Source organism: Protopterus annectens, chromosome 7.part0 (genome assembly GCF_019279795.1).
Source record: "Protopterus annectens isolate FY-2018-M chromosome 7.part0, PAN1.0, whole genome shotgun sequence".
Taxonomy (NCBI): Eukaryota; Metazoa; Chordata; order Ceratodontiformes; family Protopteridae; genus Protopterus; species Protopterus annectens.
The window spans coordinates 1,201,346,255-1,201,363,385 of record NC_056739.1 but is presented as its reverse complement, the minus strand read 5'-3'; the positions used below and the strand labels follow the sequence as shown (position 1 = coordinate 1,201,363,385).

The 17,131-nt window shown below is 36.8% G+C and overlaps 1 protein-coding gene across 4 annotated transcripts in view; it reads left to right on the top strand.

Annotated features, from left to right (window-relative positions):
- The window catches only part of AP3B2 (adaptor related protein complex 3 subunit beta 2), a 905,004-nt gene that overhangs the window by 680,098 nt on the left and 207,775 nt on the right, over positions 1 to 17,131 (top strand). For 2 of the 4 annotated variants that reach the window (XM_044077816.1, XM_044077814.1), the window contains exons 18-19: positions 2,265 to 2,321; positions 15,814 to 15,925. In XM_044077816.1, the coding sequence (XP_043933751.1) occupies positions 2,265 to 2,321; positions 15,814 to 15,925 (169 nt within the window). The remainder of the gene's footprint in view (positions 1 to 2,264; positions 2,322 to 15,813; positions 15,926 to 17,131) is intronic. The other 2 variants (XM_044077817.1, XM_044077815.1) reach the window with 1 other exon arrangement.

Here is a 17,131-nt window from a genome sequence, read left to right as displayed (position 1 = left end):
TGGCTCCCACAAACCCTCAGAACACAGCTACCTATGCAGAATTATTTACAGAAACCCTGTACAAACATGTAAATAGCTGCACTGAGGCTGCCATACCTACCAAAAGTAACCCCAGATCTAACACCAAAAACAAGCTCTACTAGTGGAATCCTTACCTTAACAGGGTATACAACAAAAGAAAAGTCATGGCCAAAATCAGAAAGAGCAACTCTCATAGAGATGAGTTCTCTGATTCAACTAAACAGAAACTAAGAGGTCTATTCAAGTCTAACAAGGCCAATTACAAGGTCAGGATAGCATCCCACCCTAAGGACAATCACAAGGCCTTCAGCTATGTCAGGAATCTTACACGTAACACTCAGCAGTGTGCAAAACTTGTGGTAAATGACGCAACCTTCACTGACCAGGGTGACATAGCAAATCTGATGGCTGATAAATTTAGTTCCAACTTCACCTACTCCCCCAACTACTCCCTGTGAAATACATTGTAGCGTACCCCCATAACTAGCAAAAGTGAGCCTACATAGTAATGTTAACATAGTGCCCTGTACACACTACTTAGTATTGTTAACATAGTGCCCTGTACACACTATGTAGTTATGCTAACATGGTGCACTGTACACACTATGTAATTATGACAGCCGCGGTGGTGCAGTGGTTAGCGGTGACACCTCACAGCAAGAGGTCCTCCTGTTCGATTCTCAGCTGGAGTGCCTTCTGTGTGGAGTCTGCATGTCCTCCCCGCGGTCGAGTGACGGTTAAAGACATGCAGGTAGGTGAGTGCATGAATGGGTGTGCCTTTTTTGAAGGTTGGGCATCAGGCTAGCAACTCGGCACCATAAAAAAAATCCACTGCCAATCATTTGCGGACCGAAGTTCCGCTGTGGTGACCCCTAACCGGGAAAAGCTGAAAGACATTACTTTTACACACTATGTAGTTATGTTAACAAAGCACTCTAGACACACTATGTAGTAATGTTAACATAGTGCCTTGTACACACTACTTAGTAATGTTAACGTTGTGCCCTGTGCACACTATGTAGTTATATTAACATAGTGCCTTGTGTACACTATGTAACTACATTAACACAGTGTCCTGAACACACTATGTAGTAATGTTAACATAGTGTTCTGTACACACTATCTAGTAATGATAACTTAGCACGCTGTACACACTATGCAGTTATGTTAATATAGTGCCCTGTACATATTATGTAGTAATGTTTACCTACTTCCCTGTACCCATTATATAGTAATGATATGCCCTAAATAATAACTTGTACTTTTTTCAGTAATAAAGTAGTGATGTGGTGTAGAACAACATGACAGAAATGGTAATGTAGACTCATTATGCAATATAGGCAGGAAGCAAAAGTTTTTACATAATAATGACAAAAGTATTGCAGTAACCAGAAGTGCCAGTAATGATGATAAATGCTATAATTCTATACCTGTTGTAATGGCAGAGCTGAGGTCATCGTTGTTTCTCTTTGTAATAATTTAGGACGGAAGTGGTAAACTGTTGTGTGTAGTAATGCAGAACTAATATTAAAAAGACCACTCGGTGTTTAGCACTGACTAAGGCAGTAACATATATTTACATGGTACCATTAACAAGATTAAAGTAAGAAACTATAGGTGATGGATGATTGTGAGAGAAATTAAATTGAACAGCAAAGCATAATTAATGTTTTTATTAACAAGGCAACCTTGAATAAGAGAATACTTCATTAGTATGGACTAAGAGAGCAGGCTGTACTCACTAAGTAAAAGTTACAGGTTTAGTGCTGTAATTTATACTCATTTATGAAATTATGTCTCTGTTGTGTTGACACTATAGCACACTGGGTTAATGCTAACATTTTCTAATGAAATGCATGATGCAGGCCTGGCTTTGAGGCCTTCAATCTCTAGCTGCATTCTGTGTCACTGGACAAGTCGGATAACTAAACTAAAGCTCTTGGATGATTTTTGAAAGAGACATTTGTTAGTATTGAACAACACCTAATTCTAAATAAAGTCTATTTGTGCTCTAATGGGTTTAATTAGGATGTATTGAAAGACTAACAAAGTCATAATGTGTTTTAATTACTCAACGATGACATAACCCTTTCAGTAACTTTTCCGCTCAATTTACTGTCTGGGAATTTGTGAAGGGAAAGTCTTTGCTATGCTCATATTTATAGGAGGCTTCCTACATTGTTGACTGTTGACTTACTCTCCTGACATATATTGTTCACACTCTTCTCCATTGCCATTTACAGGAGGAAGTTTTCTCATCTGAAGAAGGACGCATTGGATTACTAGGAGAATGGCGACAGGTTGCTCATGTGTTGTGTGCTATACTCTTGTGTGTGCTCTTTGCTGTCTGTTTCAGAAGTCATTCTTATACAAGTTTCTCCTTTTAAAGGTTGAATCGATTCCCACAGATTCTCCTTAAAGGTTGAATCGATTCCCACAGAGAACACTGTAACCCCACAGTCCTGCTACACAGAGACACAAATGCTGAGATCATTATACCTAATAGATAAGGAAGTCTTTCAGATACTGCAGTCTCTGTCTTAGTGCACATACTGCATTATTTCTACTTTTGTGATCACACTATTGAATGCTGATCAGAAGATGCATTTCTGCCTTGCACTCCTATTCTGTCCCATATGCACAATACGCTACTTGGGCACTTTTCTCACATACCTTTTCTATGCTGCCTATGTTAGTTTGTGGGTATGATTCCCACCCAGGCTACATTTTACCACCTAAATTAAACTAACTTTCATGTAGGCAGATTACCTTTTTTAAGTCACAGTTCTTACATTTTACACCCACTGATTTTAATGTGTTGGGAATCAGGCTTTGTGTCTGATGCCATTCCGTGAAAGGAATACTTTTTTCGGTCTCCTATCCTTACCATTGACATCCACCAAAATCCTGATCAGCACATTTGCGATCCCGTTTTCTCTTCAACTAAAGAAGCCAGAGGTGTGGACTAATCCTGCTTTAATTCTACACAACTGCAGTTGGGTCTCGTCTTAAAAGGAAGAATCAACTTCAGTGACCTACTACCCTAAAACTGCCACTTTTTAAAAGGGTCAGAACCTGGAAGGTGGCATCATATGTCTGTTAAGTGTGAGAATTTTGGGGATATAGGGGGAAGGGAGAGCCCTAAAGTTGGCAGAGTAAATGTAATGTTATAGGCATTACTATCCATGATGCTGTCTCACTCCCTCCCCTCTGCTACAGAACAAATGGTAGCTTGCTTGCAAACAGAAAATCATGCCCCCAACTTCTACCAGCAAGTGCCAGGACTGCAAACAGAATCCCCATTCCCCCCTTCCTGCCTTAGCTGAGCTAATGTAGACCACTTAGTCCCCCCATGGCTCCCCACCACTCCAGCCAACTCCTCTAGACCCTGAGTAGCTAAACAAACTCGGTTAACTGTGTTGCAGTTATGGCTCCATCCCTCTATGCCACAAACCTTGATTAAAATTAATATCTTTTCATGTCTCCTGTTTCAACACCCAAGGTTATTTATGTCTCACTAAGAAACATTACTGTCCACAATATATTGAGAGAGTGCTATGTAAGGGAAACCTTTTCTGCCATTAAGAGACACCTTTGATGGAGCAGGTTCTTTCCACAATATACAATAGTTGGAGCGTTCTCTGTAAAGCCCTTCTTATTATGATGATACCTTTGTCTCGTGTAGACATTATTGTTCTGACAAGAGTGTGTACAATTCCCATAGACTGTGTGATTTAACATGAGAAGTGGATTTCCACTCACTGCATTTAATGTGCTTACTGCAGTCATACATGGGTGACATGCTTTGTTACTGCCTAGATTCCTCTATGACTGACAATGTAGCAAAATGTAAGTACTGAAAGAAACCTTCAACTGTGTCATAGAATCTTACTAACCATCTTTAGCAGCTTTTAAATAAGCGGTTCTCTTGGAGTTTCCTGTTTGCAGTGATGTATGCTTTGTGTGCTTACTCATATTTCTAAATGCAACATGTCTGTTGAGCCAAATGTCCTAGTCAACAATGTCACAGTAGAACTGTGCTCAAATAAAATGTTTTTGTCTTAACACTAGTCTACATACCATTGTGATTTTGCCTTTCTTAGACATTTAAAATCATGTTGCCTACACTACAGCTAATACAGGCATTTAGAATCATCTGTATATATACATAAATGCACCCACACATATGTATGGTTTTGTGTGTGTGTGTGTGTGTGTGTGTGTGTGTGTGTGTGTGTGTGTGTGTGTGTGTGTGTGTGTGTGTATGTGTGTGTGTATATATATATATATATATATACATATGTATATGTGTGTGTGTGTCTGTACATATATATATATATATATATATATATATATATATATATATATATATATATAATATGTGTCTCACTTTAGGCTCTTAGCCAAGTTTTTGTCTCATGTTTAGAACTTTGCAAATGATCTAAAAAACATATTTTGTCAAGTAATTTTTTTGCGCTGAATTTATATGTTGAGTCATAATACTCTATTGATATGCATTTAAGGTAATAACATTGCATTCCTTTTATTTTTAATAGTTTTAAAATGTTCATAACTTCAAAACAATAAGCTTAAGTTAAAGAAAACAGAAGCAAATGTGGGTGTATTGAAATGTTTTTCTATAAAGTTAAATGGATGCTGCATGTTTTCTATTCTGAAAGGGCACCAAAGTGTTGTCTGATATGAATGGAGTCTCTTTGAAAAGTTTGCACCTAATGTGCTGCAAAGTGGATATGTGACAAAGATCTCCATGAGTAAATTGACTAGCTAAATAAAATATGAACAAATGGATCTCCCGAAAGTAGTGAAACTCTACAGTTGTTGTGTCTTTCAGCTTTTCCCTGTTAGGGGCTGCCACAGACGAACTCCAGTCCGCTAATGATTGGCAGTAGATTTTTATGTGCCGAGTTGCCGGCCCTGATGCACAACCTTCAACGAAGGTACGCCCATTCATGCATGTCTCCACACAGAAGACGCTCTAGCTGAGAATCGAACAGGACAACATCTTACTGTGAGGCGAAACTCGACAGTGCATGCAAAAATCACAGTCAAATCACAAATCACAAGAGGACTGTGATTATCCCATCTCAGGGCCAGTAATCAAGGAGCCTCAATCCTCACCACTGACACTGGTGAAGGACATTCACTTGGAACAAAAGTAGATACACACAATATTTCCAGATGCAGCTCTCTGCATCAAGCACAGTTTCCCTTAAGAGCACTCAGGGAATGCACTCTGTCCGGGGTCTGGATTTCTCCGTCTTCCTCCAGGTCCCCAGTAAGACTCCCCACTGGCACAGCTATCGAGATGAGTCCTCAGTTGAATGTCCAATCCAAGTCCTCCAGCACGCTCTCTGTGAAAGCAGTGTTTGGTGTCCATGCTCCAGACAGCTGACATACACACTCTTTGAGATTTGATTCACACACACACACACACACACACACACACACACACACACACACACACCTGGGAAAGGCTGTCACGGATTTACCAGCTATGTCCCCTTCTGCCCAGGCTTTAAGGTAGTTACTGCCACCAGACACTCCAAAGCCAGCTACTCTAAGGCTCTTACAAGGATACCAAATTATACTGAGTGAAATTAATATTAATACAAATGGTAGTGTTTTGACCAATGCAGTAAAGCTTTCAGGAGGGGCCACAGAGTCATCAAATAGATACAAGTACTCTCAAATGTTAAAATTTACGGGTCAAGGTGGTGCAGCGGTTAGCATTGTCACCTCAGAGCAAGAGGTTCTCCAGTTCGATTCTTGGCTGAAGCGCTTTCTATGTGGACTCTGCATGTCCTCCCTGCAGTCAAGTGACGCTAAAGACATGCAGATAGGTGCGAGCGTGAATTGGCATGCCTTCTTTGAAGGTTGGGTGTCAGGCTGCAACTCGGCACTGTAAAAATCCACTGCCAATCATGAGTGGACTGAAGTTCTGCTGTGGTGACCCCTAACCGAGAAAAGTCGAAAGACAAGACTCTCAAATGTTAAAATATTCTGTAAAGGACCAGCCACAATGAAATGTTTAAATATATTTAATAATAAATAATGAAAGAACATGAAAATACTAAATTTCTATTTACAATAAACACCACAGAGTTTCAATCACAGGAAATATTAAAATAAGACAGATGAATAGATTCACACAAATACAGAAAAGCAGTACATAACTAATTTCACTATATTTTCCTGACTGATCTAAAGAATTACTGTTCTTTGGTCACTTACTAGAGCAAGGCAAGATGAAGTAGGTGAAGGGTCCTTCTTTGTCAGGTTCCAAAAACAGACTGCTCTAAGACTTCAGTCAAATCTAGTATTAAAATATCATTACAGAGCTGGCTTACAGAATGACATCACACACATCTAGTCACATAACATCTGGTTACCATATTATCCCCCTTGGCTAGAAGCTGCCCAGATTTAGCACATATCAGTCAATAATACATACACATAGAGCTAAGATCTGTTTCAGCTTCTAGAAGTTATAAATCAATAAACACATCCACTCTTCTTACAGGAGCTAATAAACCATTCTCTGGCACAGACATTTTGTCCTTGGCTGTGGTCAGAACTGTAAGATACAATCTTTATGGCCTAAATTAAGTAATTTAATTTCTTACAATTTTTCAAAGTTAGCTGGATTGAGATCAGCCTCTTCTCTTCCAGTATCCTATTTACAACAGTGCAGTCTGATATTTATTTATTTATTTATTTATTTATTTTCATTTGTTTACCGGAAAATTCCAACTGGACACAGGTCCTTTTTCAGTGGAGGCCCTGGGAGAAAAGCTCCACAGAACAATAAATGAGCAGCAGAGTACATGAAGAACAATTGAATATATATACAACAGTAAATAATACATACTGCAGCAAACATTGGCTATAGATACAATATCAAACATAGTAATGAACAGATATACCAATATCTAGCTAAAGGCTAGGAATAAAGGTAGGATGTATATAACAGAGAGTACTAAGCTCAAACAGATACTGTTCTAAACTCATATACCTAAATCCTATATTCAAATATTGCACTAAACTCAAGCAGATATAAAACAGAAGCTCTACATGAAGGTGGAACAAGCTAGTAGGGGTAATGGATGGAGTAAGAGAAGAGACTGAGTTAGTAGTATATGTGGTAGTGAGAGGGAGCTAGGTGTAAGTCAGTTGGATATGTATATGGAATTGAGGTAGTTAAGCATGTTATAACAAGTCTGAGAGATTGAGTGAGAAAGGAAGGGGAGAGTGAAAGGTGATATAAATGCATATTTCTTTTCTGTCCAGCAGGGCACACTTTTGATACATTTTTAACACAAGCAACTTTACAAATGCATTTATAACAGGTATCTGTATAAATTAGTTTGATATACAAACGACATATAATTCTTTACAAAATGCCTGCTGTGCTGATATATGTTACACATTCCCTGCCCTAGTTCTGGTATAGCTGGCAATACCTCACATCGTCACGAGGACATTGGTCCAGAATTAGTGTTTTATAAAAAGGGAAGCCGCCACTGCATCTCATATTGTGGAGGATACATAATGTAATCAACGACAATGTTGCTATTGTCTACAGTAAAAGAACATTCTTGATTTTTCTTGATTTTTGCACCAACAATCCAACTGCATGCCTTTCTTCTTCCTTCAGTGAACTCAGAGAAAAGCACCATTTAGAAAGATAGTGACTAGATTTTCCATTTAGAACAGTCAAGTTTTACAGAAGTCATGAGCTCTGGACAAAGGACACAGAGGTCAGACAATGAAATAATTCAGGTATCGTATTTCTGGTATTACAAATAAAGAATACATGGAGATACGAGGATAATGTTACAATTCAGAAGAACATGTTCCATTGAATAGATTTGCTGAATGAGAAATCTGATGAAATACCCATTTGCTGATTTGCAGTTTAGTCAGCCTTTGATACATCACTTGTAGCTGTTGGATGGATGTTTTTACTTTTGTCAGTGCTGTGTGACTGTACTTTTACTATGTCTAAGGTAGGTTGTGTGGGAGAGTGAACCCCCTCCATATTGTGGTAGTACACCTATTCTTTTCTTTAGTTTTAGTTTACTTCATGTTACTGCGTTTGAGTTTTCTGTGTTTTTATGTGTTGTATTTAGCTACTTTGCTGCTCCTTAATTGACTTTTTATTTTGGACGGGTTTCTTTGTCTGCATTGAATTTGAGTCATCAGTGATTGCATGTTGTCAATGAGTGATATATTTTGGATCTGCATATTAGTAAAATGGATTTTGGGGTGTCGAGGTAATGGTCTTTTAACATGTAAAGGATGCATTTGTTATGCTCTGTGAACTGCTTTTTGTTTAAGTACTATGGAGAGTGTCTCATTATTTTGGGGTTGATGTAGATGTCTGTGAGAAATTTGTTTTCTAATGTGATCTGAGCACTCAGGATATAGATTCTTATTTTCATTTTGTGCTGCATTTGGTGGACTTTCTTAATAAGATGTTGATAATTATGGTGTTTGATGGTTTGGTTTAGGTATAGTGTGTTAAATGGAAATGGAATTCTGTATTTAGCCACAAATCCAGTATAAGAAATCAGCTTGAACATTTCTAAAGCATTTGAAAATGGTGCTCCAAAATCACCAGTAAGCATACCGTGCCATAATTTATGTAGGCAGACAGACTGAATACCTACAGTTTTTCAGCAGTAGCTATGCAGGTGTCATGATGACAATTCCTGTCATGCTTACAATTAAATAACAGATGTTTTTCTTGGGTACAGCACAGCTGTGTTTGTTATTTTGGGTCTATAGCAGAATCTCGAAGTCTGACAATATCGAACACGATATTGTCGACACAAGATTACTGAAAGCGCACAACATTGAACGTTTAAACGGAAATCTCCATAAGGGGAGACTTCCATTTACTTAAATGTTGTGCGATTTCAGAGTTGGTATATTTAAGTAGCGGGGGTGTGGGGGGTGCAGGGGGCTCTGCGTAAATACTTTAGTTTCATTTTTTTGTTTTAGTTTTTTTTTTATAACCGCTCAATGGTTTAAGACTTCGATGCATAAAGTTCGATCTTTATGCATTTGAAGTATTAAACCTTCGAGTTTATAATATAGACCCTGTTATTTTATAAGATGAAAGCTAAAGCATTTGTGCTTGAGTCACACTGTGAGTTTTGCTTTCCTTTGCATTATTAAAATGAATGTAGTCCTAGACTTTTCTGTTTTTTTTCAAAGTTTCTGTCAATCCAATTCACAAATATTTTTTCTTTAAAGCATAACTTGTCTCATGTTTCCCATTTCTTCACGGATTTCATACCCCAAGCTGACTCTACCAATAATATAAGTGTAGATATAGATGAGGAGAGTTTTTGAGGGCAGGAGTAGAGTCCAATAAAATGAAGCCCATTCTGTGACTGACCTGATGTTTGCTGATGACAGTGCCATTTTCGCATGCAGTGATGCTGAAGACACAGATATCCTCTACAACATTGCTTGCATTGCCAATTATATGGCTTACGGATAAATGCAGACAAGATCAAAGTGATGGCAACTGATGCTTCACAAGCTACCATCCACCTCAGGGGAGTTCAGAATGTGCAAACCCAAGAATTCAAGTATCTGGGTTTGCTGGTCCAGGAGAAGGAGTTGGCATCAGTACCTAAAGTCCATAGCAGGACTGGACAAGCCACTGCAGCATTTGTCTCTCTCAAGTGGTGTCTATGGAAGAGGACAAACATCTGTATCATGACCAAGATTTGCCTTTTTTGGGCATTGATCTTGACAGTTCTCCTTTGTGAGTCCTCCTCAAGCCAGATCTGAAAAGCTTGAGGTTTTCCAAATGTGATGCCTGTGCCAAATCTTGGAAATCTTGCTTTGTGACCACATTAGAAACAAGAGCATCAGGACTAGATGTGATCAGCAGCCAACAATCAGCAAACAGATCCAGACTAGGAGGATGTACTGGTGTGGACACGTGAGTAGGATGAACAGCCGCTGGTTGCCATGCAGACTGTTATAGGGAGAGCACCCTGCAAAGTAGAGAGTTCACAAATCTGCACCAAAGAAGAGGTAGGCTTAACAAGTTGAAGAGGACCTGAGAAGCTGGTGACTCAACCAACAGGAGAACAGAAACATTGCCATGGAACGAACAGCATGGAAAGGCTTCATGAATGAAGTCTGAAATCCAGTGGCACCCACAGCAGCGTACCAACTATGGGGTCAACCACCTTCACGGGCTGCCAGCTAGGGACAAAAGAAGAAGAGAAAAACTCTGCCAAAAATAAATGGAAGACTGAAAATTCCCAATTTCTTATGGTATTTAATTTCTAGCACTAACAAAGTGGCCTGTATATCAATCAGTAAGGCTGATTTCCACTTTGTATTCATTTTTGGACCAGTTAATTAAGGTCTAGAATATCTCTCCCCATATTTGCCATTTCTCTAAAAGCAGGTTAGGTTGGCTTTATTTGCAGTAGTGTTAAGATGACTGAGGTTGTTCAAGGTTTGATGTCTTTAGACCAATAGCTAGAAGAATGCTTGGCTAGATATTCACAATTTGTCTTCCCTCTGGTCAAGTTGTTTCCTATAGTTTTAATTTCAAAATGTTGTCCCCCGTGTCTTGCTTTATCTATTGTATTTTCATTTGTACTGTTATGAAATGGTTTTGCTTAATGTCATTTCTGTGAAAAATGCTGACAATATTTAAAAGCAGCACACGTACCTTTCTTGTTTCAGTCCATATACAAATACTATCACCTGTATAAACATGTAAACCATGCAAAGAACAGCAGAAAGATGAAAAAAGCAAAGAAAATACTTTGCAGAAAATTTATAAAGTAGCCCTGCCTTTTGAGTCAGCTGATTTGCTTGCATTAGAATGATTCTTGGCAAATAACTGATTGTAGCAGTTCATGAAACCCAAACCATCTTCCCCACTTCATATCAAAATAATTACATTCAGTAGACTAAAGCCCATTGTAGGAAACAGACTCTTAAAATGGGGAAAACAGAGATGCCTTGCAGTCTAGCTCAAGTGTTTAAAATGGGCAAGCCTTACTAGGGTAAACAGTAATACTCATACATAATGTTACATAATAGATTTATTAAATACTAAGTCCTTTGAGTAACATGTAACTGGATATATCACTTTGTGAATTTTCCAAAAATTACTGATACCAAAAACATTAAAACAATGTTTTGGTTGTTTGTTGTAAAGGGATCAGAGCATCATCAAGTGCACGAGCCCTGATATGAAGGGTTTATACCACCCAAACAAATTCCAACTAAAATGCTGCCTAACATTTTTTGAGTTATAGAGAAGAATTACAGTGTTTAGATGTGCACACATTTGATAGTAAAGTTAGTTGAATTTTCAGATAACACAGCACAATATAGCAAGCCTGGAGTTACTGTTGAATATTGTGTAGTGTTTGCACATAAGCACCTCTCACTCACATGAAACTATCCAGGCTAATAATACCAAATCCACGTACGAAGACACAGTGAAAGAAGAAAACCAGCCAGCAATAGCGTACAACCCCTTTTAATTTCCGCTTTCGTCACTCGACTTCCTCAGAATGCATTCTGAGGAAGTCGAGTGACGAAAGCGGAAATTAAAAGGGGTTGTACGCTATTGCTGGCTGGTTTTCTTCTTTCACTGTGTCTTCGTAAGTGGATTTGGTATTATTGTTTTTTTTGGTGCTATTTGATTTTCTAAACTATCTAGGCTATTGAGACAAATCCCTCCATGATCCTATTTGGTATATGAAAAAAGACCTGAAATTCTGGTTTCATTTATGTGAGGATGTTGGTCTGTCGCCCAATATTTTAGAAACATCTTTATGAACATTTAAAATGTTCTAATTTTATTTTATAATATGGATGACAGGACCTGTATCAATACAGCAAGTAAGCACCATAGCATTGGTTATATAAATATCTAGATCATCAGCCATATGGCTTTCATTATGTGGTAGAAGCAGTAGTGACATGAGCATGATACCCTATAAGAATTATTCTTTAATGTCTTTAATTTCCTTATTTAAATCCTGATCCACAGAAGTGAGCCTGGGAATTCAAACTAGTAGACTTTATCAGTAGCATTTCCTGTATGCACATGATGCATGCTGGAATAGTACAAGTATTGTTTAATAAAAGTTCAGAAGAATTCTCTCCATAAATAACCAAATCCAAAGTAGTAGTAGTAGTAATAATAATAATAATAACACTATCAAATCTGACAGCAGGGGAAATCACAAAAAAAGCAGATTTATTCAAGTAACTAAAAATCATACGTAATTCAAATACACTACCATACCTTAAAAATATCATCAATAAAGTAATAAATGTATTTAGTATTGAACCAAAAATGTTGTTATATTCAAATGAGTCCTCTCAGTAAGCCAAAAAAAAAATAAGCTTAGTAAAACGAGACCATAGCAATCCCAAGAACCACTCCACTAACATTTTGATAAATAATGTGTTAAGAAATAAAAAATGGAAATTATTAATTTCATATGTGCAAATAATATGAATACCATTATGAGAATACAGTTATCTTTTAGAAACTATCGTCCTTACCAAACAATGCCTAAATTGTAAGGTATTACCATATAAAGAGAAGCATTATCTAATGTAAATAATAATGCATCGTTTGAAATGTCAGTGCTTCTATTTTTTTTTATTATTTATTTATTTATTTTTAATATGGTAATTAAAATCCAAAATAAAGGATGGCATCTTTTTAACTGGAGGTATTGACCTCTGATCAACAAATACAGTTTTAGAGCCACTTGAGGCCAGAATAGCCCTCAAAGCCATGCCTGCAATTGTTTTGTGGATTTTTGATATTCCATAAATATATCCAGATCTGAGGTAATATATAATTAGTCATACACATTAAAATTAAACTATCCACAAACAAATCATATGGTACATTGTCAATATATCTGTATGCCACACACTAGTTATATCTAGTAATACTTCTTTAAGAAGAGATTTCAGATAAGATATTTTTCATCTCTGCTATATCCACACTAGAATTAATTATATTATGGTATACTGCATACATTTCATTATACATTAGTACCTACAACTCTGAAATCCTTCTGACTGAATTAACAAACACAAAAACATGTTTACCAAGGTGTATAGCTTTTAAACTAACAGAAGATATAGGTTTAGAATCATCTAAGTTCAGCTTTTCTTTCATAAAGGTAAGGTAAGTGAACAGGTTCAGTGACCCTTTTCAATCATGACTTGGGCCAAAAGGCAAAAACAATATAAACATAGTTGAAATGTGACACATACAGAGGACCTTAGCCATATATAACATACATATTCACAATTTCCAGTGAGAAACTTAATTATAAAGAAATTATATATAAACATAACACTGTCACTGTAAAAGTATTAAAATGTGAATTGGGAAAAATAGAGTATGTACAATGAATCTTGCAAATCTATATAAAAGTAGTACCATTTAATTAATGTGACATTATATCACTGGAAACTGTGGAAGTAAGATGATAGACATATGACAAGGGAGACAGAAAAGTAAACATAAATATTAAACAAAATGTTAAAATTAAAATCGGGTCTATATCACGTTGTTGAATCGTGAAAGTAGCGAACGGCTACAATATAAAAAACGCCGTGTTTTGTAGGGCCGTGGTACAGTGTGGATTGGAATATTTGCCCTTTCCTCACTGTAGTGCGATCTCGGAGTTGGTATATATAATTAGCATGGGGGGGGGCACAGCCCCCCACAAGAATTACTTTGATGAATGGCGTTTTCGATATTTTAGCCGTTCACTATTTTCACGATTAGACAATGTGATATAGACCCTTAAAATCTAGAGGCATTAAATTGATGCTGTTATGCCATTCAGAAACAGCAGAAGGTGGAAAGAAAATTTCTGTAAATGAAGCACAAGTGTAAATATAAGAAAGAATATATACATATGCCAAGAGAAAAAAAAAGTAAAGTTGTGTATATTATACAATGTTCTAAAGGCTATGTAAAATATGGTTAGTGATATGGTGGACAGTCATCCATTAGTTCAAACAGTTTGTAAGCACTAGCAAACTACCATGCTTTTTCAGTAAGAGCTAAGGAATGTTAGAAGATAGAAACAAGACTGGAGTTAGGATTTACAGCTGACAATTATAGTGTTAGAATACATGTGGGGAAAGGTTGGTGTGTACCCTAAAATGTTCTGACAGCAGCTATTAAGCAGTCATGTCCTACAATTTTATCATTGTAGGAAGAGTAACCAAATTCCCACAGATGAAAGTGTGATGGGGGGCTTTACTGTTGCAGCAATTTCTCCTCAATGTTCTACTGTTGTGTTACGTACACCTACACAAAAATATATTCAAGCTTTTCTGGGAGGAGTCACAGTAACAGCAAATCACAACACTTGGGTAGATTCCCCAGCATTACCTTATCTGTTCTCTTGAAGGTGAAGATACAAGATAAGTACTATGTAGGTTAATAGTAGTATGGTAGTATAGCTTAAGAAAACTGCTGATGCATGTATATGAAACATAATTTTCCATAAAGCAGTCTCCTTGTATAATAAGATAATGTTTTTTGCCAGGGTATTGTAGAATTATTGCCACCTGAAAATAATGGTAAAAAACAGAAATGCAGTGATTTTTCTAAAAGTTGCTACATTAAATGTATAAACAATGCCAGTTCATGTAACAGTGCAATACAAAAAACATATTTCCTTTTGGAGCTTTTCCATATCTTACAGAAAGTAACATAATGACATAAAGTAATACCTATGCATAATCAATGCATGTGCTTGTAGGCTTGTGTATATACAGACAGTATGTTGAAGGATTAAATAAGTGTAGCATTTTCTGTGCTTGTTTATTCTTGCTGAAAATGATAAAATGTTATATTCAAACGTATAAAATTTATATACATAGATATTATTTAAATAAGTAGTCAAAAGGCAGACAAAGCCAGGTAAAAGAATGAACTGGCATGGAAAGCACACTGTAGTATGTTCAGAGAAATGTCAGACTGATATCAGAAAGGTACTTCCATAAACACATTTGTAGATTAATATTACAACAGGCGTCTGCTTCCTCTTAATCCCTATTTATTCATATCATTTACTGTTGAAAGCGAATTTCTAAATTGTAACCTTTTTTTCCATTTTTTTTTCAAATGTATATCAGAAGACCTCTCTTACTGTCTGTAGATAGGAATATAACAATGGAAAATTCTATATATTATCCTATGAAATAACAGACTAAATGATTAAGGGCATACTGTGGAAAGTATTTGACGTAGAGTAAGGTTAATGCTATCTAAATTAGCACAGAAAATCCACTGAGTGACGCACATAGTTTTTGTTTATAGCAGCTCACAAATGAGAAACCTAGTAACATGAAGCTGGACAAAGCAGTGCAGAGTCAACCAAATAAACTAAGAACAATGAAAATTAATGCCACGGTGGGTCAGAAGAATCTGAGGAAGAATTTCTTTCTTGAGATGAAAGCACTAAAATGTGTTTAAGTTGTAATATTAAACTATTTTTAAAACTATCTTCAGACCCTCTGTGGCGTTAATTTTCATTGTTTTTAGAAACCTAATACCAGCTGCTACAAACAAATGCGGTTTATGAAGTTTAAATAAATCTTTTTTTTTTTTTAGTTGCTAAATCATTTACTGTCTTCCATACTGAAGGAAGTCTTGTCACCCAAACTGAAACCAATAGTGTCATAATGGAGCTGCAGCCTGTCTTGTATTTTATCGTTGCTTCCTGTTAGATACCTGAGTGGACAAAGTGTAGCGCAAGAGAAAAGAGGAAAGAAAAAGCAGAAAAGCCATTTTATTCTGATTCAGAAGGCGAGTCTGGACGTACAGAATCTGCAGACAGTGGTAAGACTTCACTGTAATTTCTGGTTAATAAGTTTCCAATTCATTTATAATTTAGGGATTTGATGTTCAAATTTTGAGAGTTTAAATGTTGTTGCTTTTTCATACATTTTAGATTTATTAAGGTGGTGTCTTAATAAAATGTATGCCTATACTATGATGTTACTTAATACACATTCAGTACAGATAAAAAAAGAAACATTGTTGTGATATTTATTTTTAGTCGACAGTGTACATGTTCTTCTGGTAGCTTTTACAATAACAAGGCATTCTTAGCAATTTGCAGTGCAGCATTCTTGACAAAACAATAAAAGTACAACTATTTATTTTCTAAGTTTGTATTGTCAGTCATATTGTAACCAAAGGGAAATCTGTTACTACATGTGCATCAGTTGCTTGCTCATCCTCCTTAAAACCAGGAAAAAACAGCCACAAACTGTAACTAATCTTAAGTGAGACTTCAGAGTAATCAAGCACTTATAACTTGTTTAGAAATTGATACTTCTTTATTAAAAAAAATAAAAGATATTAAATAGATGAGCACTTCCTCCCTTCTCATCTATTTAATATCTTCTCACCTGAGATTAGCTACAGGTTGTGGTAATTTTTTTCTGATTTTAAGATGGCTCAGCCAGGAACTTTGATGCTCAAGAAGTACCAGTTTTTCTTGTGGTTTAAGTTTAAGTGTGTGCCTGCATGTGTGTGTGTTTGTATGTATGTACGTATCTGTGCATGTGTATATTTATAATGTGTGTGTGTGTGTGTGTGTGTGTGTGTGTGTGTGTGTGTGTGTGTGTGTGTGTGTGTGTGTGTGTGTGTGTGTGTGTGTGTGTGTATGTATGTATGTATGTATGTATGTATATATAATTTTCACTAATTCGAAATAGTGCATGGAATGCTCACTGCAGCGAAAGTGCACTTAATCGAAAGTGCACTTACGCGAAGTTCAGTACAACGAACGGGTGTTGTACTGAACTTCTGTGCAGTACTCACGGACCTTAGGGTTAGGGCACGGATCATGGTAAGGGGATAGCCCTACCATGACCCGTGCCCTAACTCTAAGGTCCGTGATGACTGCAGCGCAGTGAAGGACATAGCAATGTCCTCCACTATGGTGCAATAGTCACGAACCTTAGGGTTAGGGCATGGGTTAGGGTAAGGAATAGCTTTACTAACTATCCCTTTACCCTAACTCGTGCCCTAACCCTA